The sequence below is a fragment of the Fusarium vanettenii genome, assembly GCF_000151355.1.
Source record: "Fusarium vanettenii 77-13-4 chromosome 6 genomic scaffold NECHAsca_37_chr6_2_0, whole genome shotgun sequence".
In the NCBI taxonomy this organism is placed as follows: Eukaryota; Fungi; Ascomycota; class Sordariomycetes; order Hypocreales; family Nectriaceae; genus Fusarium; species Fusarium vanettenii.
In genome coordinates, this window is record NW_003315849.1 from 45,595 (window position 1) to 73,316 (window position 27,722).

A 27,722-nucleotide genomic window follows, 5' to 3' on the forward strand; every position below is an offset into this window, starting at 1 on the left:
AACATAATCAAGCAGCCTCGGTATCCCCGTCTTTGGCCCACCCTCACCCATCACCATCAAACCGAAAGGATCCATTCCGTCATTCTCGCCATCTGCTATCCGAAAATATGCCAAAAAGGCGGGTCTGATTTGCTAGTCGCGACAAGGACCCCCCTTTTACGTATTCCTAAGCGAAAAACTCCCCTTGACTCGGTTCGTATGTAGAGTACGAAAATCTATACGAAAATTCATCTGTCCAAGCAATGTGACTCTAGTTCCACCTTTCGAGTCCACTCATGACGCGTCAAGGGATGCGGTCGGCGCTATCTCTTAGAGTTTGGTTGGTTGGTGCTCCCGACAAGGCCAAGTTGGATGAGGATCGAATGGTTAAAAGCCCAAGCACTTCCCTTTCTGCACTACAAATCCATTCCGATATAAACAGCACCTACAAATAGTCCTACCAACCTTGGTGTTTGTGTCACTCTATCACCACATTTGGTCAAACCATTCACATCGCCAAGCCGGCATTACATCACAGCAACCGCAATCATGGCCAACAGTACAGATACGCCGCAAGGCTACGCCCCTTTCGATCTATACTCTTACAATCCCGCTCAACCACCAGCCTACGCTTTCCTAGCCCTCTTCGGAACAGCAGCCGTCACTCACTTCATCCTCATGTTTCCCTACCGAGCGGCATTCCCCATCCCTATGATCATAGGATCTGGCAGTAAGCAGCCTCTCAGAAGCATTTAACATCAGCTAACCTATTCAGTGGAATGCGCTGCTTACTGGTTTCGATCTCGATCTCACGACAACCTTCGGCAAACGCTCCCCTTCCTCTTACAAAACCTACTCATGCTCGTCGCCCCACCATTCCTCGCCGCAACGCTGTACATGTCTCTCAGCCGAATTACACGAGCACTCCGAGCAGAGGAACTATCTCTTATCAGCCTCCGATGGATAACAAAGCTTTTTGTTCTGGTTGATCTCGCATGTTTCGCAACTCAGACCGCCGGCGCCATCATGTCCGGAAGCGAAGTCCTCGATGAAGCAAAGCGAGGCAAAACCATCATCATCTGCGGTCTGATTCTTCAAATCGCCGCCTTTGCCTTGTTCCTTCTCTGCATCCTCGTTCTGCAGGTCAGAGTAAAGTCATGCCCTACGAGCCACTGTCTCGCAGGAGTCTTGTCCTACCGCCGCTATCTCGTTGGTTTGTACTGTACGAGCGGCCTCTTTCTGGTTCGAAACATTGTCCGCATCGTTGAGTACAATCAGGGTGGTGATGGGCCCTTGCTTTCCAACGAAGTTTTCCTCTATATTTTCGATGGATGCTTCATGCTGGGCATTACCGTGATTATTATCGTCTTGCATCCCGGCAGGCTTGTAAAACAGGCCAAGCGGGCAGACTATATGAAGGACGATGTTTTGTTAGAATCTCGATAGTTTCTTTTTTACATTTTGTGCAACTAGACATTTGTGTTTCCTTTGTATATAGCCACTTCATCACCAAACTGCCAACCTATAGAATAGAATGACCAAGAGTTTCTTCACCTGTTTTACCTCGATCATAACACCAACGATGAAAATCAACGGTACTGAATAAACTCCAAATTCACATCTTGTACAATCTTTCTCACTCCTTGCCCCGAGTCCCTAGTCCTTACGCTTACCAAGCTCTTTCGGTCGAGATTCGGACGAAGCCTCAGGTCAGACGCTGAAGCTGACAAATGAGTCGGTGACGACTTTACTGGAAATAACGGACTTCTCGCACTTTCAAATTGTCCGTAAATTCGCTAACGAAATCTGATTGATATCAATGGCAAGAGGTTTCGGTGGTAGTTCTCAAACTATATAAGCATGGAGGGTGGTCAGACTCGGCCATCCTCACCACAGTTCACAACTCCTCCAACGCCTCAAAAGATGGTCTCGCTTCAAATTGTTCAGCAATCCAATGCCCGGCTGGCAACTCTTCCCAAGGGCTTAGTTGCCCTGTTCATCGGCGCAACTTCAGGCATTGGCCAAAGCGCTCTTGAACAGTTTGCCCAGCATGCCTCTGCTCCACGCATCTATACTGTCGCTCGCCCACAGACTGTTGCCTCACACGAGAAACTTCTCTCCTCTTTGCGGGAGGTCAACCCAGATGGCGCCTATAACCTGATCACGGCCGATGTCTCTCTCATCTCAGAGGTCGATAAAGTAGTCAGTGCTATCAAACAGGCCGAGACGAAGCTCGACTTGTTGTTTCTGTCACCCGGCTTCATGGCATTTGAAGGCCGCAAGGATACCAGCGAGGGCCTCGACCCATCCATGACCACACGCTACTACTCACGACTTCGAGCAGTCGAGCAGCTTCTTCCCCTGCTAAACAATTCTGCCACCTCAAGCCCAAGAGTCATGTCGGTTCTGGCCGGAGGATTTGAGGCTCCGCTAAACGAGAGCGACCTCGATCTACGCGATCCTAACAACTGGACAACCTGGAACTCTTCACTCCACTCTGCAACCATGGGTACATTGGCCTTTGAGGTTCTGGCCCAACAGAACCCTAACGTCAGCTTCGTGCATTGGTCTCCTGGGCCAGTAGCTACACCAGGTTTGGCCAAAGCCAAGAAGTTTGGCATGTCGCCGCCGAACCAAATGAGTCAGGACGAAAGCGGCGCCCGCGCACTCTTCGTTGGCACCAATGATCGATATTCCGTCAAGGGCGGGCTCGTGCCAGTTCCAGAGGGACTCGAAGTAGCCAAGAAATCTGGTGGTGGGGTCTTTATCATTAATCCAGAAGGCGAGTCCGCCGATAGTGAAAAGGTTCTGGCAGGGATGAGGGAAAGGGGCGTGGACAAGGCAGTTTGGAGCTTTACGGAGAAGATGTTTGCTACCCACGCGGGTAAAGCCAAGGATGAACTATGAGAATACCAGGTTTGAACATTGTACCCAACACTCTCTCTTGGGAAGGAGAACTCATTACTGTTCAAATTGTTAGCTGGCAGCTCGATATTGATCTGGGAAGCCAAAAGCAGGAGCCATATGCGACAAAGTGAGGCACAGCCAGGAGACTCTGCTTTGACAAGAGTCTCTGAAGTATTCCTTCTATGAGCTTCGATGGATCCTCTGTCATGCCTCGTGGTCTCCAACCTCGGCCGTGTCCCACTTACTGCTTATCACTTTACGGATAATAGATTTTACAGGTCGGGATATGTGCTTATTTCTACCTGGTTGAATCATACCGCCAGTTTCCACCAACCTCACCAGCTACAGCCAGTTGCCCAACACCATGGCCCGCACAATTTTCCTCATCGTATACAACAGTCGATTATTCCCTGCCCACTGGGCCATCTGGATCCCCAGCCAAAGCGATCCTAATGTTGGCAAAATCGTCAACGCTGTGGGTGATGTTCTCACGGGGTTCGACATTACGTTTGAACGAAACTACAACATCTCGGCAGAAAGTCGCCCTCGCCAGTTAATTTCACTCGGAAATGTCCAAGATGGTCATGTAGTTGATGTACCGGGTGACGGGCGATATCGAGTTGAGAGCGAGTCTCAAGGAGACCTCGTGGCTTATGACCTAATTGAAGAAGCTGGGCTCAACACTCCTGCTCCTGTCAAGAGCCTCCGGTCTATTTCCAGTGTCAGTGATTTTATCTTATTCATATTTATTGTAAGTTAATCCATTACAGTCATCCCATTCTCGGGTGGAAATTAGGAACTGTCAGACGTGGGTTCGAGAGGTTGTGGAGAAGCTGGTGCAGGCCGGTGTCATGCATGAGTCTGCTCTCGAGGCAGTACGAAAAGCCCCGAAGAACTAAGCGTGAGGATAAGAGGTGATGGGACTATATTCCAAGCTGGTTTATCTAGCAGTGGTTGAGGAAATGGGACGAATGAGCGTGGAGAATCAAGCCATAATGCGATCTGGCCATGAAATATGAGTGATCCAACCCATGCTAAGAAGCAGAGCACCACCCACGGTGCTCTCAAAAAAGAGCAGTTAACAATCATACATTAGCGTCAAGTTATGCCCTTGCAGGCGATAGTAATAGGACTCTATATGCGTATTAAAGGTGGCGCGAGGGTACCCTCTACCCTATGACTGGATCCTTGGTTAGTGAGAGGATTAGTTACCATGATGACGAACTCAGCGGTGGCCCCGATGATGCCAGTAACAAGGTCTTCGTCTAATATACTCGCCTGGAAAGAGGATTGCCGGTTTAGTTCTGTGTGAATCATGCGCCATTTCACGGGCGTCCTCCACTCAAGTCGGAGACTGCTGGACGCGTTGACTTGGTCCGAGTACAATTCGACGCGGAGGGACAGTCAAACACTTTATTTTTCCTCTTTTCTGGCCGCTTTTCTCAAAGGGCTGACCATCTCCGCCAAAGAGCACTATTCTACAGGGTGTGTCCATCTCAACCGCAAACTCCAGATCCAATCATGCACCGTGTCCCACAGGTCCGGCTCAACCCCCGACTTGCCAAAATCACCCATGACTGGGTCACTGAGATCCGGGTCGCTGCGGGCCTTGGTTCCAGCTTTGGTCCGCCAGAATGACTTCTTCTCATTCCCGCGCTCGTGTTGATGATAAAGAAGGATCTTTGGTTTGTCGATGAGGTAATAAAGGATTCGCCTTGCAGAATTAAAACTACCGTCGTGTTGCATGACGATTGAGCCACCAGAGATCATATCTTTCCAGTACTTTCGCTTCAGTGCGTTGTGGCGATACTGTTGTTTGGCTTGGGCCGATGGAGAGTCCAGATCCCACCTGTTTGTGACAAGAACGCAATTACTATAGGCCTCGTCTCCCAGTAGTAGCTTCAAATATTCCAGTTGCTGGAGAATTAATAAGCATTCTTCCCGGTCCGTCAGAAGGGGTGAGTAGTATCATACCTTTATACCGTTCCCTCGAATGCGCGTCTGGGAGATATCATAGAGGTATATAATACCGCTGAGCAGTCGACCGTTCTGGTAGTTACTGAGGAGTTCCTTTGATATGTGCTGCAGAATTTGGATGTCGGGCAGCCTATCATCTTCGAAACCCGGGGTGTCGATGAGGTAGACATTCCTGCCATCGATAGAAGCTCGGTACCATGAGACTTTTGAGGTTTCTTAATCACTTCGAGTTAGTGTTTAAATCGGGGTAAGCTTTTCAAGGGAACCAACCAGACTCCAACTCATCACCGACTCCTGGTAAATCGCCGGTCGATACATGCCGCCCCCCAAGTGTGTCGATAAGAGCACTCTTGCCCACCCCAGTCTGCCCCATAACTGCAATTATGGGAGCAGATCGATCGATCCGAGGTGGGCCTACGTTAGCAACGATTATACCGATGATCAAGGCGACCATGGTCAAACAGAGAGCGATCCACCGACATGCACGTCCGCATCTGGATCCGGATCCGGATCCCGCTGTCTTGCGAGCAAGGCCGCCAATGCGAGATCGCTTGCTGTGTGAACTCTCTATATCGCAATGTCAGCACTGATAAACCAGGGAGAGACGGCCTTTTTCTTACTCTCTGGTTTGTACTTCCTCTTTAGGACTTCGGCACACTGATCCAACTGCAGTGAGCAGTTGTCCTTCAGGTACGTGAAGGTCCGGGCTGAGATATCCTCGAGCTTTGAGGTGTCTGAGAGGTCAATGTTACCGATCCCAGCTGGGACAGTCAATCTGAAGTACTTGTTCGTCCTCACAAGATGTTCATGTGAGGAAGCAAACCTGGATGCTGTCGCTTCTGTATCCGTCAACACAGATGAGAAGTTTTTGAGCATATCCAGAACTTTTGCACTGTAGCCTTGCTCGACCCCAGTTCCAATGGACACCATACAGTGAATTTGCTCATCGAAACTTGTGCTGTTCGGTTCCTCCCACAGATCTCGGGCACAGTCTCGGGTCTGAAACACGGGATTGTTGGCGCCGATACCACCATCAACAAACTCGAGGGAATGGGGGCCGACTTTGATAGGGTCGAAATAGGTCGGGGCGGCCGATGTTGCCCTGGAAGAGAGTTAGTACGTGGCGCTGCGGAATATAAGAGGATCCAAGTAAGGGGAGTCTCACCTAGCCGCTTCCCAAATCTTGATGCCCTTGACACGGTTGTGGTGTGCCGGATCGCGGTAGTTGCGGAATTGGACTGGGCTTCTGTCCAAACACTGCGTCGCGCAGACAAAACTAATGACCGGGCAGAAATTGTCAGCATCCAAACAGATAGGTTTCCAAACACTCTCTCCCAAGGAGTGCCTCACACTTTACACTGGCCTTCATCCGTGGTCTCTAATGGCGCGCTGGATGTTTCTTCATAGATTCGTATGATGTCTTTGACTGCATCTTCAAGGTGCTGGCTATCATACATTGACCAACCGGTGATGGTGCGCACCACTCGCGGCATGTACTTGCTGCACAATTTCGGTCGAAAGACTTGTCGGGAGATATGTTGATATGCCACAATGCACTCGGCGACAGACATTTCAAGACGGCCCAACATGATGGCGATAAGCCTATTCATAACACACCAGTTAGTCATTCTATTTAGTCCAGGCTCAGTATGCTTACCCTCCAGTGCTCGTGCCACCAATCATGTCAAAGACATCGCAGGGTCTGGGCGGATTTTCACGACTGATCCTTTCCATCAACTCCTGCAGTATAAGTAGAGTTGACAAGCCCTTCACACCGCCTCCATCCAGAGACAGAAGAATGGGCCGGACTACGTCGTCCTCTGGAGTCGATGATGAAGGCGTGGATTCATGAGCTGGCGAGACCTCATCAGCTGGTGAGGGCCCGTCAACTGGTGAGACGGAACGACTCATTTTGATTGTGTAGTAGAGTACGAAGTATGCTGATGATGAATAGAAAAGATCAATCTTTGGCGGGTCTTCGTAGTTGCGATTTACACTCACAACGATGATCAGGCTCTGAGAAAGTTGATGGAATCTGTTCTTAAATAATCACTTTTGGCCGGCCCCCAGACGTAAGCATCTTGGTCTTCTTTGTTTCCTAACTATGCATATCCCATCTTAATGGTCAATGTAGTTTGAATTGCATCGCAAACGCCTTGTGTAGCCTCCTTTGTGTGACGTGGCAGCCCCATGACGGCTGAGTTGTCACCCCAGTTCAAAGAACAAGGCCCATCTAACAAGGACGTAGACTACAGGTTGGCATCAACTTGGTCGCCTCCACCGTCCAGCTTTCTGGCCCCGAACCGTTGATTGGCGAGGAATGAGGGATAACCCCTTGAGATGGGAATCAGTCCAAAACAAGGCTTTTTCTTCTAGTTTTTTTGATGACATCGCTGTCAGCCACATAATCAAAGGACACACTTAAAGACACACAAAACACGGCTTCAGGATATGTGTAAGCCTACCAACTCGTATTGACGTTGAGTACGCGCTTTGTTGGTGTTCTTTGTCCCAATGAGCCGCCATGTCCGGTGGCTATGGCTACGGCCTTGTTGGTGGTGGGCGGCGTATGTAGGGAGGCGCCACGGGCAAACAAATTCCCTTTGTTTGCTTGACCAACACCAGCAGGGGCGTCCTGCTGAGTCCTTCTGGCATCCCCTTTGTTGTGTTGTGCAGGCTCTGGTGGTTGATTGAAATGCGCGCTGGAGTTTTAAGGCAGTCCACGTCCTGTATCCAGTTGAAGACTGCCACCTCATCGAAAGCTTTGTTCAGCCCGCAAGAAACAGCACCAGTCACTCAAGAGTTCCGACCCCATCATGATCGCCCAAGACAAAAACACAGGCCCCAAGCCAACGTTGGTTACCACGCCAGATCCACCCGTGGTGGATGCCTCTGCCGACATTACAGGCCTGGACAAACGGTCTGAAGACGGAGACGACAGCAACGTCTCGCTGAGCAAGTCCAAACCCACCGTGTCTATGGGAGACGATGCAGTTGTCGAGCTACCGCCGGCTACTGAACCACCCATTGAGGAACGTAGTGATGCCGATGAGGTCCCCCCGCCAAACAAGTCCGATTCGGTCGTGGACGGGAAAGACGATGCCATCGTTGGGCCTCTACTGACTACCGAGCCACCAGCAACGGAGTTTGACGATGACAATGACATCCCCCCACTGAACAAGTCCAACTCGGCCGCGGTCGCAAAAGACGATACAGTCGTTGAGCTGCTGTCAACTACCAAGGCACCGACCAGGAACCTTGACGGGGACAATGACGCTCTCCCGCCAAACAAGAGACCCAAGCTCATGGGCCAACAAACCGGCGATGAGGACTGCAAGTCGCCCTCGACCACTGAGCTGAAGCCACCGGCGGTGAACGATTTCAAAGACTTCACCATGTTCAACGAAGTCGACGAATTCGATGCGACGGATAAGTGTGTGGCCACGTACACCTTGGTCATGATGGATTGCCAAGAAAGCTACACAGCCTGGATCGGCACCGTCAACGCCCCAATAGATCAGGTCAGTTTTGAGCAGGCTGTGAACTGCCTTTCTCGAATCCCGGACAAGGCCATCTACCCGCCTGTCCCTCCAGACGTGCAAGTGGTTGCGACTTCCGACTTCACACTCGACAACGAGACGTGGCTCAAGAGGCCGCTGATTCACAGCTACAGCAAGAAGGATCGCACATACTGGGTCGCCAATTCGTTCCTTGGCGAGATCAGAGCCCACCAGCTCGTGGAGGAGCATCCGCACCGAAACCTGGTCAAGTTCAAGGCATGTCTCGAGAAGGATGGCCTAGTGGTCGGGATTTTGCAGAAGCGCTACCCAAGGAATCTCCACTTCCGGGTCGAGGCCCGGTCGCTGCCGCCTTACGACGCGACGGCATTCTACAACGACATTGAAGCGGGCCTGAAGCATCTCCATTCTCTGGGGTTCGCGCACAACGACTTGAACCCCAGCAATGTCATGGTAGACGCAGAGGACAGGCTCATCATCATCGACTTGGGCGCTGCCAGGCCATTCGGTCAAGTTCTCAATCAGGGCGGCACTCCAGGCTGGTGCGATGGGTTCCAGAGGACTTCGTGTGTGGCCAACGACGAGATCGGCCTGCGCCTGATGAAGGACTACTTCCAGGAACACGAAAAGAAGAAGTGAGCGGGACATGGCGGTGCGTGTCTGTCAATGGGCTCTTGTTGGTTTACCAGTTGCATTTTCACGAGCAGATAGGTACATAGGTAGTCAGCTAGAGAGTACAACGGTAGTTTCTGCTTCTTTCCCTCGTTGATACCATCACGGAGCATCGTAGCGCTCGTAGTGAGCATATTCATCGTTCACTTTGTTATCCAGCCAGCCATATCATTACGCGCTCGTGATGCAATGTGTCCATCGATTTAGTTAATAATCGAATCCAAGAAACCAACACCATTCATCTAATCAACAGCCGCAGTATGCTTTTGTCTGATCATTCAACTTCCATCTCCTTCCACCACACAAGCCAATCCGCCTACCCTACACCACCGGCCGATCCTTGTTCCGCCCCGCCCCATCCTCCGCCTCGCCCGCAAGGCTCCAGCTGCCTGCCTCATCACAGACACCGCATCATCATCCATCATCGCCCATTACCCAATTCTCCTTTCTCACGGCAACGCCTTACCCCCACGAGTCCTCAGAACCATCTTACCCCACGAAACTCGCTCTCGAAACACCCGTCGTCATCATGGCCTCCACAGACCCCAAGGCCGAGCAGGACAAGCCCGTCGAGCCAAAGACAGAGCAGAAGCCCGCGACTCTGGGCGAGGACGACGAGTTTGAGGACTTTCCCGTTGATGGTACGATCACATAGCACCCAACATTGCGCACCTTGAGCTTCCCGACGAGCTCCCCTCCACCTGCACCCCGACCAGAATAAACAGTACAGAAGCGGCAGCTGACAAAACACAGACTGGCCGGAGGACCAGACCGAGGCGGCCAAGAACAACGGCGAGACAAAGCACCTGTGGGAGGAGAGCTGGGACGATGACGACACGAGCGACGACTTTTCAACACAGCTCAAGTGGGTGCCCCAAGCTCCCCCGTTCTCGGACAAGACAGTCACTAACCTCGAAACAGGGAGGAGCTCAAGAAGGTCGAGGAGTTGAAACGGAGATAGGAACTCGAATTTCTCCAGACGGAAAGCGAATAAGATGGGATGGCATGGAATGCAGGACTAGAGCATCAGAACTCATAGACTGGGTCGGTTAATGAATCAACATATTACACGAGCACTGTTTTACGATTGAGGACGTCCCATTATTGGACATGACGGCTTCTGCCGATCTATTGGTATTTGGATATTTGCTTCCTACAGACTAGCCCTCCCCACCCGGCCTTTTACCATTTTCATTCCCGTCATCAACAGGTTCATGTACGTCGTATTCCAAACATGGTGGACATCATTTACTTACTCGACAGAGCAACAACACCGGGCAGCTCCTTGCCCTCGAGGAGCTCCAGAGAGGCACCACCACCGGTCGAGACGTGGCTGAGCTTGTCCTCAACACCGTACTTCTTGGCGACGGTTGCAGTGTCACCACCACCGATGATGACAATCTTGCCATCGTTCTGGACACCATCGACGACGGCGTCGAGGGTGGCCTTGGTACCGTTGGCGAACTTGTCAAACTCAAAGACACCAGCGGGGCCGTTCCAGAGGATGGTCTTGGCCTCGGCGATGGCCTCCTTGTAGAGAGCGACACTCTTCTCACCGCAGTCGAGACCCATCCAGCCATCGGGGATACCGTCAGCGTCAGTGGCGTAACCAGTCTCGGCGTCCTTGTCGAACTTGTCGGCGGTGATGTAGTCGACGGGGAGGACGACCTTGACGTTCTTGGCCTTGGCCTTCTCGACCAGCTCAGCAACAGTCTTGGAGCCAGCCTCGTCAAAGAGGGAGCTGCCAATAGACACGTTCTCGAGGGTCTTCTTGAAGGTAAAGGCCATGCCACCGCAGATGATCAGGGTGTTGACCTTGTCCAGCAGGTTGTCGATGAGCTGGATCTTGTCCGAGACCTTGGCACCACCGAGGATGGCAAGGAAGGGGCGCTGAGGAGACTCGAGAGCCTTGGCGAAGTAGTCGAGCTCCTTCTTCATGAGGAAACCAGCAGCCTTCTGGGGGAGCTCGACACCGACCATGGAAGAGTGGGCACGGTGGGCAGTGCCAAAGGCATCGTCTACAATCGTCAGCATCATACGGCATGGCGAGACGGACCGATCAAACACGAGATGAGGTGGTCCGTGTTGAGGTGAATTATGGGTTTACTCACTGATGTAGACATCACCAAGAGCGGTCAGGCCCTTTCGGAACTCCTCGACCTTGGCCTTGTCGGCCTTGGTCTTCTTGCCCTCCTTGTCCTTGGAGCTGCCCTCCTCCTCAATGTGGAAGCGGAGGTTCTCGAGGAGGATGACGGAGCCAGCCTCGGCGTTGTTGACAATCTCCTCGACCTCGGGGCCGACAGAGTCGGGGGCAAAGGTGACGGACTTGCCCAGGAGCTTCTCGAGCTCAGGGACAACAGGCTTGAGGGAGTACTTTTCGTTGGGGGAGCCGTTGGGGCGGCCGAGGTGGGACATGAGGATGACGGCCTTGGCGCCGTTCTCGAGGGCATACTTGATGGTGGGGAGGGCACCAACGATGCGCTGGTTGTTGGTGATGTTCTTGTCGGCGTCGAGAGGGACGTTGAAGTCGACCTAGGGGTTCAGTCAGCGTCTGGAAAGGGAATTGCTACAGGATTGAAGCTCTAGCAGTCAACCCATGATGCCATCATCAAGACGATGGCGGCAAAAGAGCTCTCAGCTGGATAGCGGGGCATCAACTTACTCGGATCAGGACCCTCTTGTCCTTGACGTCGACGTCAGTGATGGAGAGCTTGCTAGACAGCGACATGTTGACGGCTTCTGTAGGGTTCAAATTGAAGTGAATGGAATAGGCGGATGATGTCGAGAAGAAGAGAGAGTTCCGTGGTCTGATGGAGGGGGAGAAGAAGAAGATGTAGGAGGGGAGCACCACCGTCTCAAGGTGGGGGGCCAGACGATGACGGCGGCGGGGCTTTCGCGGCTGCACCTGGAGCTGGTGGTGGGATGATGAGGGAGATGGCCGCGATGACCCCTGGAGGCACACGCGTTTTAGCGGTGGGAGCACCTGTATGTGATGCAGCCGTGGCATTGGACAATCATCAGAATCAGAACATTTTTAACCAGGCATTCATTCCTATCCGTAGATTCCAGGATGCGTCGGTCCGACCTTTTGACGTGACGCCCACTGTATCTACAGGCTAAAACAGCAAAATCACTCAACGCCAGCACGGGCTTCCTCAGCCGCAACCTACCTAGTTTTCTCTCGTTACCTACCGAGTACATCTCACCGTTGACCCGGGTAACGAGACGGCCGGGAAGACGGGAATGCTCCGGGATCTGGCGATGCGGATGCGGCCTCCCGGAGAGATGCGGGCCGGCCACCGACTATGCGTCCTCTACCTTGTCGGCCCATGACATCGATCGGGATCTCGAGTATGTAATGGTAACATCCGTGGTAGGCTGAGGAGGGAGGTTCGTGAGTGGGACGGACGATGCTAGTGGAAGATGAAAGAACATGATCAGCATCAAGACGGTCAATTGCCAAGCATTGTTGATTTACAGCATCACCACATCAACTGACATGTAGACATTCACGCCAAGTCTGTTTAACCTCGGTGCATTCGACCTCCATGAGATTACCATGACCTGAATAATCTCCTCCTATCCATGATACAAAAAAGATGTCCATTGTGACGCTCGTCAATCCATTCCGTCGACCATGACGAACAGATGACCGGGCTGTGCCCATTACCAAAACACACTCCTCAAACGCCATAGCCTTTCTCAGATGAGCCGTTATAGAATAAAATAACGACGAGATTGTCCTCCCGTCGACGCCAGAGGGAATGCAATCGCCCGCTCCTGATCTCGATAGCACGGACCTCAATGGAGAGCGGGCCAGCATGAAAGCATCTACTTGACTACAAAGCAGTGGATTTCTCCTACTGCTATAGCCTTTTATTGTTTCGTCTCGTGTATGTTTCGCTTAGTCCTTGGACGAGTTGGTGAGCGAGAGATAAGCCGTCCAGGCGATACCGATCGTCGACACGAAGGGCTATGACGAGTTAGCTATGTATCATTAGTATCCAGCACCTCGACTCACCAGCTGGAACTGAACAGGCATCAGGCGAAAGTTGACAATCTGCACAGCAGGCCACACACAGTAGTTGGCCTTGAGCGAAGGAATATACATATCCCTAAGCTTGCTGGAGATGGCACGACGACCTCCACCCTCGGCAATGGTCATGGTGGTAAAGAAAAGAGCCAGACCAAAAGGCGCAAAGATGAGCTGATCAAACGCAACACGCTTCATGGCAGGAGCAAAAGCGCTCGTCTTTGTAATCGGAAAGATGTGCTCGAGGAAGCGGAACCACTTGAACTGGACGGGCGCCATGCAGAAGCCGTACGCCATGAAACGGGTCAGACGCTCAAAGTCGAAGGGCGGCGGGAGGTTTTCCGAGTCGGGGATCAGGTCGCGGTCGTAGAAGGGGTTCTTGCGGTCGAGCTCGTGGATCTCGATGGCGATGCCGTCGTTCTTCTTAAGGCCGCCTGGCTGGCGGAGGGCTCGCTCGCGGATGGCTGTGATGGATTGGGCAACTGTATCGGCGACACCACCGAGGATAGCGTTGGTGACCATCATGGTCATGACTACAAGAGTCAGTATTGGTTGTTCAAGTCGGCAATTGGATCTGCAGATACGTACGTGGTCGCTCGTCATAATAAGAGTTGAATCGAGCCGTGAGTCTCGCGATAAGGGCCATCTCGACGAGGAAAACGATGGTGTGCAACAGAGGCTATACCAAGTCAAGTGTCGTCAGCGTCGAGTCGCATTGAAAGTATAAATGAGTGTAGGCAACGACAATGCAAAAAGGAGTAGACAAAGGGTGAGAATGTCGAGCCGTTGGGAGTAAAAACGTGGTGGTGATGATGTCGGTTAAAGAAAAAAGTACATGTGGCGACGGATCATAGAAAGAAAAGCTGGTGGTGGTGGTGGTGCAGATAGGACATGACAAGAGCCACCCGAAAGCTACTGTACCCCAAAAAAAGAAATCAGGAAAATGGGATACATACGATGCGCCCATAGATGTATTTCGAGTTGATTGCGCGGACGAACCGCCTCTGGTTAAGTTCCCACGTCATCTTGAATATTGTCGATGTCGAGGTAGTATAGCTTCGAAGGGATCTCGTGCGTTTTTATGAAGTCGCAACGTGGAAGAAAAGGGAGGCAAATATGTTTCGAGTCGCTGACGAAAAGGAATGGCAGGCGGATGTCCGGGGCTTTGAGTCAAGGGCGGATTTCCGGTGATGACGACAGTCCGGCGCTCCAGCGCGCACACTGGGTTCGTGGTCTTGGCGAGACGGAGAGGACACTCTGTCTGGCTGAGACGAGGTCGAATATGTCGGCGAGAAATGATATGATGCAGGAGAATATCGCAAAAGCGGACAGTATTGGAGATGGGGCAGAAAGATGGGAAAAGATCAAGTGGGAAACGAAATGGCAAAGGGTCATGGAAGACCAAGGTCATGCGACCAGCCTCCCTCCTTCAGCTCCATCAGCAGAAAACACAACGCAAGCGCTTGGAGGCGACAGTGTAACCACATGCCGCATACGCACCGTGTGGGATGGCGCACACTCGGACATACAAAAACTTGAGACACCAGGACATCGAGACTTAGTGAAGAGTACATAAATAATAATCTAATTATAAGCTAAATAAAACATAAAAATGAGGAATAATATTATAAGTCTTTGATAATCTTTATTTATTATATTAAGGGCCTTTTTTCACCTTAGAAAATAGAGAGGGCTAACTCAGTGTCTCATCTTTTTCTGCGAAGGCGTGGCGCATTCTCCACGTTTGACATGACGCTTTCTGCCTGACATCGACTGGGTTTCCTGAATGCACTTTGTTTACCACACTGTGTCATTCTGCCTGCAAGCCTCTTACACAAGGCATGACGAAGCCTTTTTCTCGCAAAGTACCGCGCTGCGTACTGCAACCTACAGTTTCTGCTGTACCGTAATACTAGGTCTCTCTGGGTTCTTTTCCCCTCCCCGAAACCGGACCCTTGTCTCCATCTCAAGGGCCGCTGTGGATCATCCTCCGGGGATCCCGGCCGGGTCCCGCGCTTCACGGAGTCGCCCCGGCTCCGAGACACCGTCGATGCTTTCTACCTGCTACAAAGCCTACAACCAACGACCAAAAGGAAGACCCAACAGTATAACCAACAGATCCTCCGGTAATACAACACAGTCGTATCGTGGCTCCCATGCGTTGTTAGTATTGGACGTCATTGATTGTGTCAGACGGGCTTGGTTTGAGGCTGAGTCAAAGGATTCACGGCCAACGGCGTATTTGAACAGAGCCACCATCCGTGCTCCCTAGACGTACCGTGATGGATTTCTGCTTGTTAGCCCTGTAGGAGCCATTCGCCTAACAAAAGGCCAGGATGTATGGCCAAAGCAGCACCGACCCCGAGGTAATGTGTCATAACTACCCTATGCCAGAATATGTGGGCGTAGATCCTTGGGTGATGAGGCATTTCTGGGTTGGGGAAGAAAGAAAGGAAGACAAATAAACTATACGCCATTATTCAAATGTTGTCCAACCTAGTTCAACATGTAAAAGCCTGGCTTACTTCTTTGGTGGGTGGTCGTTGATATTCCGTTGATGTCTTGGCACTGTGCCGTGAGCCTGGGCCAAGACGATCACAAACAACCAGGAATGCCTCAAAAGCCACACCACATCTAGGAATGAAAAGACAACAGTACATACTGTGGCTCGGCCGCTTCTAGGAAAGAAGAGAATTCACTTTATGCACCCATGTTTCGAACGGCCCTGCATTTAGCACGGCGCTTGTAAGCAGTGCATGTTTGGCATTGGGGTGCCTCGACCTCATTCGCTACCTAGTGAAAGGCGAAGGCGGGTACGTCAAACGGAGATGTTTCATAGCCGTCCATGGGTCAGAAAACACATGAAGAGTTTCAGTTGTTTGGCAACAAGTCAACTACACTGAGAACCATGAAACGTAAAAACATTACTACAAAGACACGGCAAAATGAGGCAAAGATTTATTCACCCGGGACTCGAACCCAGAGCCTTCATCACCACAGCCACTAAACATAGCTTCTTTCGAGCTCCATGATCCATCCCCTTCCACAGCCATGGCAACGGCCTCACTGGGCACTTGGGGCGGGTCGAGGGGGCGAAGGGGGAGGTGTGAGAGTCCACATGCGAGCCTGTCCGAGTTTGAAAGCTAGCTCTACCGCCTCGAAGCGCTGAAGCCATGTTCTCTCGCGCTGCCAGCAGACACCGTTAGCATGAACTCCTCTGAAGCGGCTTAGTTGGCATCGATGGCCTCGTGGGTGATCGCATCGTGCGGTATTGCGAGGTAGCGGGACCAAATACTTACGTGGACGACGGGTGGTGCTGTCAAATATATCAGCATCAAGCTCGAATTAAAGAGATCATTCAAGACGGAAGCACTTACGGGGCACAACGGATGTATTGGAGGGGGGAGGGACGCTGGCTGGCCCTTTCTGCTTCTTCTTCTTCTCCTCCTCCTCCTTGGCGGCTGCGAGGAGTGCGGATGCTAGAAACGATCAGTTCATCGCCGCTACCCAGGCCAGTTCTTTTGGATCAACTTACGATCAAAGTTTTCCCAGATCTCGGGTTTGGGATCAACATCAGAGGTATAAACCCCCATGGTGCCGTCTGGACGTATGACGGACGTCATGGTGATGGTTGATGATGGAGGAAAAAGATGCTCAAGAACGACGCAAGGTGCTCCGAGAAGTTTGCGCATAATGAATTATCTTTACGTGCCCTGTTTGCAGCAGTGCGTTTGATGCTCCTTTTACGCTTGTGCAGCGTCAACCAGCTGTTCACCTGAGTAGGACTAGAAAATAGGCCTTACGCAGAATGGGGATTGCAAATGCGACAAAGCCCCAAATCGAGAAAGATGCCAATTAAGAGATTAGCTAATTCATTTCTTTTAACAATACTTCCATTTGCGTCAGGCGCTGCCTAACGTCAATTGCCTTGAATGGTTTGCAGCAATCTCAATGGTGGTGTTGTCTTATTGCGTACTGCTCCACGTCATGCCTGCACCATCACTTCTTCTCAGGGACTCCCCTAAAGATGCCAGCATTTACGACTGCAATTCTGAGCGTGCTTGTTATGTTGAAGTCTGATAAAGCCTGATCGTCACGTCGCCTGGGTCGAGGCGGTCGCGGGTGATCACGTGACATATCCTGGTCGTGATGGGGGGTCTGACACGTCATAATGTTAGACCATTCTTGACGTTGGCTTTCTAGTGACTGTATAAAGAATAACAGGAGAAGGCACTCATTTAAATGAATCGATTCGACTTGAGCTAAACGAAGGGTATGGTCTCTGTGGGCATGATTGAGGTTGCAGTGGGTTAGGAGAGTCAGACAGTGAAACAAACCCAGATCACACGACATTGCTGATGTCAATAACTACAGAGCTCTACGGGTTCATGCAAGGCACCAAGGCGAGCCATAGCATGCACCAACGGTGTGTTGGCTGAGCATGGGGTTATGCCCGCTCACTCGCCCTGACCCGCTCTGCGATGGGCGATCCCTAGCTTACCGAGAAAGCAAGCGTCAGCGTAGAGTAGAGGACACAGCCAGTATATCATATTGCTGTTCAATTCCTTGACAAACTAAGGCCTTAGTTCTTGTAGACACAGCTGCTGTCAAAGACCTGGAGCTGGCGTGGGCGGCGCCAGGTCAGGGTTTAGGGAATAAACTTCCGCCTCTGTCTCCAAACAAGAGCCTCGTCTTAGCCTTAGGTAAAGAGGGGTTTGACAGCTTAGCGGGGGTAAAGAAACATCAACTTCCAACCCCTGGCAAAAAAGAAACACCAAAATATCGGTGCAACATGAAATAAATCCGCAAAAAATGAAACGATGTACCCAGGACTCGAACCTGGAGCCTTTGCCACCGGAAAGCAACGCGCTGCCATTGCGCCAGCACACCGCTGCCTAGATGCTAATTGGCCGCGGTAATTGGAATCATACGATGCAAGTTGTGGAGGTGTGTGCAACCCTTACTTGGCTCGCGCGCCGCACATGTTTTGGGGCAGTAATGTCCCGTTTTTAGGCGGCAAGAGCACTCTCACAGCTTGAATACACTCATAGAAACAATTCCCACAAGCTTTGCGCTGAACGGAGCTGAATGGTTGCCGCTGTTGTGCAATATCTTTCGCATCTTTTTCGCCGACATCACAGATTTTTCCAGCATCGCCGATTTCCTATTTCGGCAATACCCATCCACCACGTGGGGAACCACACCGTTGTAGGGCTGAAACGTCCACGTCTTTTGGCAGGAGCCCAGATCTGTGAAATTTAGGAAGGTGCCAAGGAGGAACCAAATATTCGTGAGCTGCATCACGAGAAACGGCGGCGTAAATGACTCGCTGCATGGTCTGTCGCTAGGTGGGTAGGGAGAACAAAGACTTCCGCCGAGCGATGTACTTGAGCATGGACGGATCAGACGATTGGTAACTTCAGAGATCTGGAGAATGAATGCAACTGCAGGGAGTTCCTTGAGGGGGCCTCAAATCTAAATGGCAATAAAGGGGGTGGATGTCTGCGAAGCCTCAATGCAAGGGCTCCAAAACACCAGAACTGCAGAACGTGTCTGACTCTACCAAATGTTAGGACCCTATTGTAACTGAATGTAAACAGGACAATATGAAATTATCCTAAAGTATCATAAGAATAGGTAATTTTTAAACGCAACTCTTGAGAATACTTGTAAGTATCCTTACCTAAGAGAGCACCCGTTCATACGATGCTTCAACCGACCGCGAGGGCACTGGCATGCAGCTCAGCTATCCCGACGTTCGTTCCCAGCAGGTGGAATTAAGCCAACTTAAGCCTGTAATGCCTCCTTCCAAGGGATAACACATTGAGGCGCGAAGCCACTACCGTCCAGCTATTCAAGGCAGATGGGACGCTACCCTCAGGGGAAAAGGTCAACTCAAGGCTGCGAGAGAACGCAAGGGACTCGTATATGCATATTGCTTCTAGACTCACGGATGAAACTGAATCACATTATGCAACGCGCTCGATACAAAGCTCAATCACAAGCAACCAAAGCAAAATGAGTAAAAAAAGCATCACACGAATGGGTATACTCCAAGCCGTTCCCAACGGCAACCAAAACCGCCATCCATCCCAAAGTCTATAACCATAAACCCAACCGCCAAACACGACCCGCTGCAAGACAGACAGACACGCTCAAGCTCAAAAGTCCTACTCCAGCTCATCGTGGTCCTCCCACCGCTTCGCCCCCAGCTTGCGAACCTTCTTGGTGGGGCTGCCGTTCGCGACGGCTGCTGGGCGCGAAGTGTCGTTGCTAACGCGCATGCGCTCCAGCTTGCGTCCGAGGTTGGAGACACCATCGGTCTTGGATGTCTTTGCGGCTGGTGCAAAGTCCTCGCGTTCTCCGAGGGGTCTCCGCTTGCTGGGGCTGCGCGAGGCGAGCTCACGCTTCAGGATGCCGTTCTCATGGCGAAGTCTCTCAACCTCTTCCTCCAGATCCTCGATGAGAACATTCTCCTTGTCATAGTCGGAATCATCAGGAGCAAGACCACGCTCGAGGATCTCGACCTTGCGATCCCAGTGCTCTTCATTACGCTCCTGCTCAAGTGCCATAGAAGCCTTCCACCGTGCCATCTCCATGGCGAGGCGCTGTTCAAACTCAGCAGCGCAGTCTTCACGAATGGATGCCTCCATATCAAGCATGCGATCTTCCATGCTCAGCAGATGAGCCTCGGCGGAAATCCGCGCTTCCGTCTGGCGATCGACCTCTTCCCGCAGCTGATCGGTCTCATCACTAAGTCGGGCGATCTCCAGGGCAGCAATCTCCATGGTCTGACGCTCATCGGAGCTCATGGGAGGGGTGTAGTTTCTAAACGAACCCGAACCAGGAGGCATGAATGGCCGGGTATGGTGATGCACTGGGCTGGGCGAACGGGTGTTAGCCGCTTTAGGGGGTGGGTGAGCCAGGATAGTGGCTGTGATAGAGGGGATTCGTGGCACCGTAACCTCGCGAGCAAGGGCGCTGTATCGCAGGATCTGGGAGGTGGCATTGAAGTCACCTCGAGGGTCAGCTGTGATGATCATGACACCCCTCTGAGGGTTTCGTCGAGGAGCGTGAGCATGAGGGGTAGTCGAAGAGGAGGGGAACGAGTTGGAGAAGAGGAGCTCGGTGAGCTTGCACTGTCTGAATGGGACAATGTTGGGCTGTGAATGTTAGCACATGTCAAACACTCTTCAGAGTGTAACTTACCTTGCTTGAGCTTGCAGCCTCACTCTGTGTCTGAAGACACTGACCGAGATACATCAAACTCTCGTTGATCTTGCCAGCCTCTGCAAGCGTCGCACCGGCCGTCTTGGCCTCTCGAGCTCGCTCACTTCCCGCCAAATCAACAATCGTGAACCGGTTTCCTTCCCAAGGGCCAGGTCTCCTGCTGCGAGTCCTCTTCTTGACCTCGAAACAAAAGAAGCCATGGCTTCTGCTCGAGACGCTGTTGCTTCCAGTGCCAGCGACTCGGCGCTCTTGAAGGCCAGTCTCAATAACAGTCAGAGCCTCAGCATAAGTAGTGCAAATGATCTTTCGCAGCCCAGCAACAACCTTGCGGTCAGGGGACAACTCAGTAGACTTGAAAAGCAAAGGACGGCGACGCAGCTCCTTGGTGGCGCCGGACTTGCTAGGGGGAGTGAGAAGATCGTAGATGCGGTCGTTGTGCACCTCATACATAGAGATGACAATCACGTACTCGGCCGATGGATCGCAAGGCACGTTGATTCCGCTGACGTCGGGTAACTGAGGGAGTGCCGAGGTTCGGGCCGCGTTTCGTCGAGGTGGAGGAGACATCATACTATGATCGCCCTTGAGATCTTGTTTAGTAACATTCTTGATACGGCTGGCGGCAGTTAGGGACATGAAATGCCTAGTTCGAGCCCGCTTGGGAGTAAGACAGTTCATAGTGCTGGTCGAAGTGACGAGGCTGCCGAGAGGTCGTCTCTCGCGCTTTGGGGAGCCATCCTATTGCTCCTCGAGGCGCAGAGGTTCTTCGGCCTCGCTCACAAGTCGTACACTTTTCGGACTTGTCGCAACTGAATCGCTTGGGAACGCGCCGGGCATGTTTCCCACTAACTTCGAGACTTGGCGACCTGGGGACTTTACAAAAGAAAGGATCGAGTTCTGGGTTCGTACAAACATAGGTGTGCCGGCGCGTGAGCCTGCCCTTGACGCCGCGAGAGATTCGGCATATGGAGGATCGAAGAAGTGAGACGCGACAGTTAGAGTCGACTCGGAGGCGTCGCTTGCCTGGAGGGAGTCTTGGGCGGCATAGACGGAGTGGGAATCGACCATGTTTTCGCCAATCGATCGGAACAAAACATCCATCGTCAGCTGGGTCAAGCCTCGCTGTGTCTTGTTGCCCAAGATCGTGTGAGTCTGCCGTTGTCAGTCTCGCATCTCTGAAGTCAGTATCAACACAATTACCTTGCCCGACCCGGTAACGCCCAATGTTGCTACGACAGCATCTGTTCCCTCTCCTCCCTGAGGAGCCAACACGCCCTCAACAAACGACACGATTTCGGTGCTGTGGAAGACATCGAGCTGGGTCGCTTCCTCTTCAAACACCCGAGTAAAGGCAAACTTCTCGATGGCCCTCCGTCGGTCCGTCGGCGGGTTCAACGTGATATGCGTCGCATGGGAGTCCTGCTCCGCTTCCTCAACATTGAGGATACGCTCTGGGTTGGTGTTGTGCGAGGGCGGCGGGCGCAGTCGCAGGTAGACCTCGAAGAGGTTGTGTGAAGCCTTGCGCGAGGCGTCCATGATGATTACCGATAGATACCGCTTCGATAACAAACGAAAGTCAAGATGGGATTCGTAATATGGAGGTAGAAACGGGTCAGGCTGGGTTCATGGATGGGTCGTAGATGGTCACTAACGATGCTTTCGGTGCGTTGCATAGGTGCCCATGTTTACCTTTGCTGCTATTGCGGAAATGATTTAGCCTGGCTGGCATGGCAACCAGTCTTTATCCTCGATAAGATAAGATTAGATAAAGACATTCTAGACGCCAGTTGGCGCGCGGGTATGCGCACGGGCCAACGTTGTCGCATGCCGTAGCCGCGCCACCAAGAAGAAAAAGTTGGATGTGGAGATGATGCCTGCTCAGGCCTCATTTCGCGACACCTCAGGGACAAGGATGCAACCCGTCGATTGAGTGGTGTCACAAGAAGTGGTGCATCGTAAGGTTTCAGCGGAAAGATGCAGCCACAGGTCCCGGCGTGGGAAGATTCCGCAGAGCGTCGGTCTGTCCTCTTCTGCTAAGCTCTACTACGTAGTATAGCTCAAGATTTCCCCTCCCGTTTTGACTTTTACTGCGTAGTACCGAAGCGGAGGGTGTCAGAGCACAGAGCTGAGCTGGGGCCTCACGTGTAGAAGGGAAGCCAAGACATGGAGTTGAGATTGAAGCTCCGTGGCAGCCGGGATTTGTGACAGCGTGGGCAGACACGAGGAGTCATCTAATGCATTTCAAGCCAATGGGTGTGTGACAGCGGGAGAATGTGGCCAATGGTTTCTGTCTAGAGCAGCTGACTGCCGGGGAGATGATCCTCATTTGACTCAGAGGCTGATGAAGAGTCAGAAAAGTGCATCTGCATGTGCTCATGTTGCAGAAGGTTCATTCAGTGTCAATCCCTAGTGCCAGGAGTGTCATTTGTTCCGTCATGATGGGATGTCTGTCGTCTGCTCCAAACAGTAATGCCGAGGCAGCCATTGGCAGAAGCGAAAGAAAGAAAAAAAATTCAGTTGGATGATCTAGAAGAGGGGCGTCCACTGGGCAATGGGAATGACCTCCACCCACCTGACAAGTTGCGCTACAGAGTTTTGACTCTAAAATCTTGCGCTAACGACTCTGATGACGGCAGTGCCTGTTGGACCCGTTTGAGAGGGAGGGGAGGGATAGTGAGGGGCTGGGATGGGATGGATGGGGGGGAATAGATTCAGCCTGGGAGAGATTGAGACATGCAAAGGCAATGCACGAATGGACAGATTCTGGAGATTGAACTACGCAGAGGCCATCCCCAACTGAAGCCTCATAAACCGTTGGGTCCGACCATGGCCCGAGGTCTCGGAGGCGAAAGGAAGAAAAACCTCGTCGACAGATCTCGTGAAACGACTCAAGAGGGGCCGAGAAAAAAAAGAGTCAACAACGACTATCCTGGCGAATACGACTAAGAAAAAAAGTCCAGGCACGTAAGGCGGAGGCGTAATCGAAACAATTAGCGCCAGTTCCCATGTTGCCTCAGCAGTTTTTTTCTTCAGTTTCTCCTCTCGGCTTGGGTTGGTTGAGGCGTCGAGACTTGCCTACTGCGGACTCTAGTAGTTTAGTTGCTTCGTCAATCCCGGTTGTCGGTTGGAGAGGGAATAAAAAAGAGCCTTTGCGAAGACGAGGACAAGACTCCACCAGTGGCCATGGTAACATGGTTGATGGAACCAGAAGAGACATTTCTTTTCAACCGAGGCGTCGTCTTTGAGGAGAGGGGATGATGGATCCATCGCCTGGGTCCTTTCTGGATCCCCTCTTCATTCTCTGCAGCTTCTCGTTCTTCAGCTGTTCTGGATCCCCTCGTCTGATGGAAGCTCCTGAACTACGAGAGGGTGGACCATTCCCTCCAGCAATGCCTGGCCACTGACATGGTCGCCTCGTCTCGACAGACTCCATCTAGCCCCGTACATAGGAGGGCCCGATGGGAGGAGACACACCCCCTGTTTGTTAGTGGAGTTGCCGTCACTGCGGAGCCCTCGAACCAGAAGCCAAGAAATGCTTGGACAGAGGAATTGAGGGGTCCTTTCTGGCCTTCTGTTTTGGCCATGGCTATCCCGGCTCGAGTGCCTGAACCAGCACGGGACTCAAGGGAGCGGCAAAGAAAAAGAAATGGATATCAGAGCCACCGTCAGGGCCCTCAAAGTACCGACGCATTGGGCATGCACCAGAGTACATTACATGCCGCACAGAGGAACCACTGGAGGATGCCTGCCTGCTTGCCTACCTACAAACTGGCATCTTCTGCTGGTGAGATGCAACCTAGTCAACTCGGACGTGGAACATGAAGCCACCTCATGTAAAGCCACCTCACTCTGTGTCTCCTTGCTTCGCGGCGGGCGTCTCGTCCTCATCTCCCTGGGGGTTGTGCGGCCCGTCTGCCTTCTGCCGTGTCTCTCCCCCGGCCTGTCTGGATTTATCCTCCTTGTCGTGCCCTTGGCCTGGGCGTCTAAGTGGTCCCCTAATTGCTCGTTTGCTCGCCTCACGGACCAGGGAGCATGGGGTATATCCCTCCAGATATCCATTCCCATACAGTAGGGTTGATGACGGACAGGACAGACCGAAGCCCTAATTGCCAGCATTCAGACCCCCGTCTCTCGCTTCTGCACCTTCAAACGACACCATTTGTAGAATTGAATCTTCGCCCTGCATCGCACCGAGTGAAACAGGATCAGCGGCTGGCGCTGCAGACAGTCTCGAGACTGACCTCTCGTTGGGCCTCATCCGTGAAATAAGCCAGCTTCATCTGAGGCTCCAAAAAGCGGTGACGGCGTGCCAGCCTATCCAGAACAAGCCTAGCGCCACCTCCCGCGCACTCCCCTCCAGTAGACTCCAGTGACTCCACCCTTGCTCCAGTAGATTTGCGCTAGCCCCGATCGGGAGCTGTCCCCACCTGTAGACGGAAAAAGTTTGGGATATTTCTGCTCCTCCTCCTCTTCCTCTCCTTCCTTTCCATCATCACCAACCCAAACCACAACCCCTCGAGACAACGAAGTCGCCATTATCCAGCATCATCCAGAGAACATCCCATACCGAAACTTAGTCGAGTCATCATGCCTTCGGCCGTCGCTGAGCTGTAAACGCCCACTGCGGGCCATGGCTGTTTTCCCCCGTGGTCCGCAGTCCAGCAGTTCACCGAGTTACCAGTCAATTTCCTCGCTCGACTTAGTTTTCCACAGCCTCTTCCGCTCTTGAGCTGAAGCTCAACCGAGAGTCTGTCTCTGAAACCAACGATTCTGCGATTTGCCCGATTGTCAAGGGCTTTGTTATACACCAACCTCCACCACCTACCTCGACTCCTCCATCTGTCCTCGTACCACTTCTCTTTACCCTCGATAGCATTCACCCGAGTATCGACACGTCACTACCAGAAAGGATACAACATTTCCCACCAATTTCTACACGCCACTGGATTCTGAGTCTACATCAATTTCTGGTTCTTGGACCATATCGAATTGGATCTTGCATACCAAGAAAACTCAGCGACAATCACAAAGTCGCCACACAATAGATTCCAGACCAACCACCGATTGTTTGTCTACTACATATACACAGAAACCATGTCTCGCAGCTTGAAGCGCAAGTTTGCCGCCCCTGTCAAGGTCAAGAAGACCAAGACCGTCAACCGTCGGCGCCGGGTTTCCGACACCCCTTCTACCTCCTCATTGGACCTGTCTGATGAAGGTGGCTACTCTGCCGTCGAGGACATTAGCGACTCCGAGGACGACGATGAGGATGATGTCGCTGCGGCCGAGGAGGAGAACATTATGGAGGAAGCTAGCGTTCCAACCCCACAGCCAGCTCCTCGGCCGCGAACCCTCATTGAAGAAGAGGACGACGATGATGATGACGATGACGAAGATGACGACGACGAGCAGGGAGGCGCAGATGTCGATGATGATGAGGGCAGCTGGGGCGGTATCCCCTCAGAGAATGAGCAAGATCTGCCAGAGTTCTACCAAGAAGCCGACTTCTTCGGCGCAGACACCCCTGTAGAACGTCATGTTCACTTTGACATGTCTCCCAGCGAGTCTGATTCTACTGACACTGAGGATGATCATGCCGACATGTTTCCCGACATTTTTGTTGACCAAAACACTCTCGACCCTGGATTCCGTCGAGAGATAGAAAACGACCCCGACGAGTCGTCAGGCTCAGGGTCGTTCTGGGACTACACTTACCAGTATGGTGACCAGGAGGACTCGGACGCTGAAGAGATCGTCCGTCAATTGGATGGGGATGAGACCCCTACTGCTACACCCAGGGGACCCCTTGCCCTTTCTGCTCCCACGTCTCCTACTCCCACCTTTGAAGAGCCCCAAGAGCTGGACGGCTATGAGAGTGAGTCCAGCCAGCATACGGGACACGTTGTCTTTCCAGTGCTAACATGTCTCCTCCAGCTGATGGTGACACTACCGAAGAGGATGAGCCAGAGCCACCTGTTCGCAGAAAGACACGGCGTCCTTCCAATCCCCAGAGTGACATGTCGGACTCGGATACCGACAGCCCAGTAAAGGCCGAACGTGGTCAGCCCCGTGTGGGCCGCTACAACCTTGATCGCTCCGACAAGAAGCCCATTGCGGTTTTGAACCCCTTGACCAAGAAGATGATGATCTTTACCCCCCACCGCCGGCGACACCTTGACCTCTCGCCGGAGCAGTTCAACTTGGGGTGGCCCTTTGAGGATCAGACATCCCCCATTATGAGCAACTCGGCCAATCTGATGCTCAGTGCCATGTTCTCAGCCGACACCTTTGGCGACTTTGTTAATGACAGCCAAGTCATGGGGCCTGCCGAGGCCTTCTTCCCCTTTCCTTCAGATGCCAACACGGCTGATGAGAGCTCGACTGCGCCTAGTTTGCCTGACGAGGATGGCGAGGCGAACCTCCAGCTAGAGTTTGAGGACTTTATCGATCTTGGAAGCGATGACTCCAACGATGAGGACGGAGACAACAACTGGGGCCCAGCCTCAACTCCTGCCCGACCCAGCACTGCTGGAAGCGAGAAGGAGGTTCTCTCGCATCTCAACTCCGAAACAGTCGGAGCTTTCCGACGGAACCAAATCAACCAGCAGCTCATTCTGAGCAACCAAGCCACTCAGGACTCCCTTGCATTCAGCGGTCCTTACAACGCCACGGCGATTAAGGGTCTCAAATCCGACCGCTTCGACACAGCCCGCGTACCCCTTACACCCATCCGCCGTCATAAGAAGCAGCTGAGTGATCTCGCTCGAAGCCCCCTCGAGACTGTGTCTGCGAAGCGCAAGGCATCAGGCGAGGTTGGCGGCGGCCACAAGAGACATCGAAGCATCTCTGACGTGAACCTTCTCCGCATATGATGCAGAGCAAGGTTCCGACAGACACACCCAAAAACGTGCGAGGACGGCATAGCCCTTGCGGCGCAGCTATCCCTGGCCTCGACAGCACTTTCTTTTACAACCTTTTCCTTGATTGATTCCTTATCTTCCGTTTCAGCGAATCGCGCCAGCCTTCGTTCCCAGCGTGCCTGTGTAGAGCCCTTCCCGCAAGGGATAGGGACGACTTCTTTTTTGGAGATGATACCCCAAGCCTCGATCTTGGCCGGAAAGCCTGGGTCGATGGTGTCTTTTGGAGGATCGATGTCCGCAGTTGGCTGCTCTGTGAGCGCCCTGCAGGAATGGAAAAGAGTAATGCCGCTAATGATGGTTCAAGATGGTCAAAAGTTGTGGTCTCTCGTTCACTGGAGTTTTTCTATGTTTGGGTCTAGAGGATAGATAAAAATCCACGGCCATGATTCATTTGACTGTTCCATGATGCTTTTGAGTGTTTGTTTGTGATTGTTGTGACTTGTTGAGTATGTGTGGATGTAGTGTTGATGAAGTTGTGCAGGGGAA

General features: G+C 52.3%; 9 protein-coding genes across 9 annotated transcripts; 4 read left to right on the top strand and 5 right to left on the bottom strand.

Annotated features, from left to right (window-relative positions):
- Positions 1 to 573: 573 nt before the first annotated feature.
- Positions 574 to 1,374, top strand: NECHADRAFT_27931 (uncharacterized protein; the record flags this gene model as incomplete). The annotated part of the gene is made up of 2 exons (XM_003042091.1): positions 574 to 709; positions 755 to 1,374. Coding segments are annotated over 2 exons (756 nt in total), but the record flags the coding sequence as incomplete, so codon positions are not given.
- A 528-nt stretch (positions 1,375 to 1,902) lies between these two features.
- On the top strand, positions 1,903 to 2,886 carry NECHADRAFT_42527 (uncharacterized protein; the record flags this gene model as incomplete). The annotated part of the gene is made up of 1 exon (XM_003042092.1): positions 1,903 to 2,886. One exon carries the CDS (start codon positions 1,903 to 1,905, stop codon positions 2,884 to 2,886), a length of 984 nt encoding a protein of 327 aa, XP_003042138.1.
- Positions 2,887 to 4,359: 1,473 nt separating this feature from the next.
- On the bottom strand, positions 4,360 to 6,774 carry NECHADRAFT_81163 (uncharacterized protein; the record flags this gene model as incomplete). The annotated part of the gene is made up of 7 exons (XM_003042172.1): positions 4,360 to 4,803; positions 4,861 to 5,066; positions 5,134 to 5,430; positions 5,484 to 5,965; positions 6,029 to 6,139; positions 6,214 to 6,465; positions 6,521 to 6,774. The coding sequence occupies 7 exons, from the start codon at positions 6,772 to 6,774 to the stop codon at positions 4,360 to 4,362; spliced, it is 2,046 nt and encodes a 681-aa protein (XP_003042218.1).
- Positions 6,775 to 9,606: 2,832 nt separating this feature from the next.
- On the top strand, positions 9,607 to 9,925 carry NECHADRAFT_9914 (uncharacterized protein; the record flags this gene model as incomplete). The annotated part of the gene is made up of 2 exons (XM_003042093.1): positions 9,607 to 9,694; positions 9,807 to 9,925. Coding segments are annotated over 2 exons (207 nt in total), but the record flags the coding sequence as incomplete, so codon positions are not given.
- Positions 9,926 to 10,159: 234 nt separating this feature from the next.
- NECHADRAFT_104617 (uncharacterized protein) lies at positions 10,160 to 11,822 on the bottom strand. The gene is made up of 3 exons (XM_003042173.1): positions 11,716 to 11,822; positions 11,165 to 11,585; positions 10,160 to 11,071 (listed from the first exon to the last, which is right to left on the bottom strand). The coding sequence occupies exons 1-3, from the start codon at positions 11,779 to 11,781 to the stop codon at positions 10,302 to 10,304; spliced, it is 1,257 nt and encodes a 418-aa protein (XP_003042219.1). The 5' UTR covers positions 11,782 to 11,822; the 3' UTR covers positions 10,160 to 10,301.
- A 751-nt stretch (positions 11,823 to 12,573) lies between these two features.
- On the bottom strand, positions 12,574 to 14,124 carry NECHADRAFT_104618 (uncharacterized protein). The gene is made up of 4 exons (XM_003042174.1): positions 14,043 to 14,124; positions 13,675 to 13,765; positions 13,075 to 13,619; positions 12,574 to 13,026 (listed from the first exon to the last, which is right to left on the bottom strand). The coding sequence occupies exons 1-4, from the start codon at positions 14,109 to 14,111 to the stop codon at positions 12,958 to 12,960; spliced, it is 774 nt and encodes a 257-aa protein (XP_003042220.1). The 5' UTR covers positions 14,112 to 14,124; the 3' UTR covers positions 12,574 to 12,957.
- A 2,025-nt stretch (positions 14,125 to 16,149) lies between these two features.
- NECHADRAFT_81167 (uncharacterized protein) lies at positions 16,150 to 16,709 on the bottom strand (the record flags this gene model as incomplete). Its single annotated transcript, XM_003042175.1, has 4 exons — positions 16,150 to 16,272; positions 16,386 to 16,402; positions 16,464 to 16,565; positions 16,622 to 16,709. The coding sequence occupies 4 exons, from the start codon at positions 16,707 to 16,709 to the stop codon at positions 16,150 to 16,152; spliced, it is 330 nt and encodes a 109-aa protein (XP_003042221.1).
- Positions 16,710 to 19,256: 2,547 nt separating this feature from the next.
- On the bottom strand, positions 19,257 to 21,852 carry NECHADRAFT_94093 (uncharacterized protein; the record flags this gene model as incomplete). The annotated part of the gene is made up of 4 exons (XM_003042176.1): positions 19,257 to 20,249; positions 20,296 to 20,887; positions 21,143 to 21,468; positions 21,517 to 21,852. The coding sequence occupies 4 exons, from the start codon at positions 21,850 to 21,852 to the stop codon at positions 19,257 to 19,259; spliced, it is 2,247 nt and encodes a 748-aa protein (XP_003042222.1).
- A 2,971-nt stretch (positions 21,853 to 24,823) lies between these two features.
- NECHADRAFT_100743 (uncharacterized protein) lies at positions 24,824 to 27,626 on the top strand. The gene is made up of 2 exons (XM_003042094.1): positions 24,824 to 26,191; positions 26,251 to 27,626. The coding sequence occupies exons 1-2, from the start codon at positions 25,411 to 25,413 to the stop codon at positions 27,186 to 27,188; spliced, it is 1,719 nt and encodes a 572-aa protein (XP_003042140.1). The 5' UTR covers positions 24,824 to 25,410; the 3' UTR covers positions 27,189 to 27,626.
- Positions 27,627 to 27,722: the final 96 nt, after the last annotated feature.

Bases quoted from the DNA above. Each gene is read 5' to 3' on its own strand.
- NECHADRAFT_104617 (XM_003042173.1), bottom strand. From the start codon at position 11,781: ATGTCGCTGTCTAGCAAGCTCTCCATCACTGACGTCGACGTCAAGGAC. The intron at 11,586-11,715 runs GTAAGTTGATGC...CTGAACCCCTAG, and splicing joins ACAAGAGGGTCCTGATCCGA to GTCGACTTCAACGTCCCTCT. The intron at 11,072-11,164 runs GTGAGTAAACCC...TGACGATTGTAG, and splicing joins TCTTGGTGATGTCTACATCA to ACGATGCCTTTGGCACTGCC.
- NECHADRAFT_104618 (XM_003042174.1), bottom strand. From the start codon at position 14,111: ATGACGTGGGAACTTAACCAGAGGCGGTTCGTCCGCGCAATCAACTCG. The intron at 13,766-14,042 runs GTATGTATCCCA...GACTTGGTATAG, and splicing joins AATACATCTATGGGCGCATC to CCTCTGTTGCACACCATCGT. The intron at 13,620-13,674 runs GTACGTATCTGC...TGACTCTTGTAG, and splicing joins TTATTATGACGAGCGACCAC to TCATGACCATGATGGTCACC.
- NECHADRAFT_100743 (XM_003042094.1), top strand. From the start codon at position 25,411: ATGTCTCGCAGCTTGAAGCGCAAGTTTGCCGCCCCTGTCAAGGTCAAG. The intron at 26,192-26,250 runs GTGAGTCCAGCC...TGTCTCCTCCAG, and splicing joins AGAGCTGGACGGCTATGAGA to CTGATGGTGACACTACCGAA.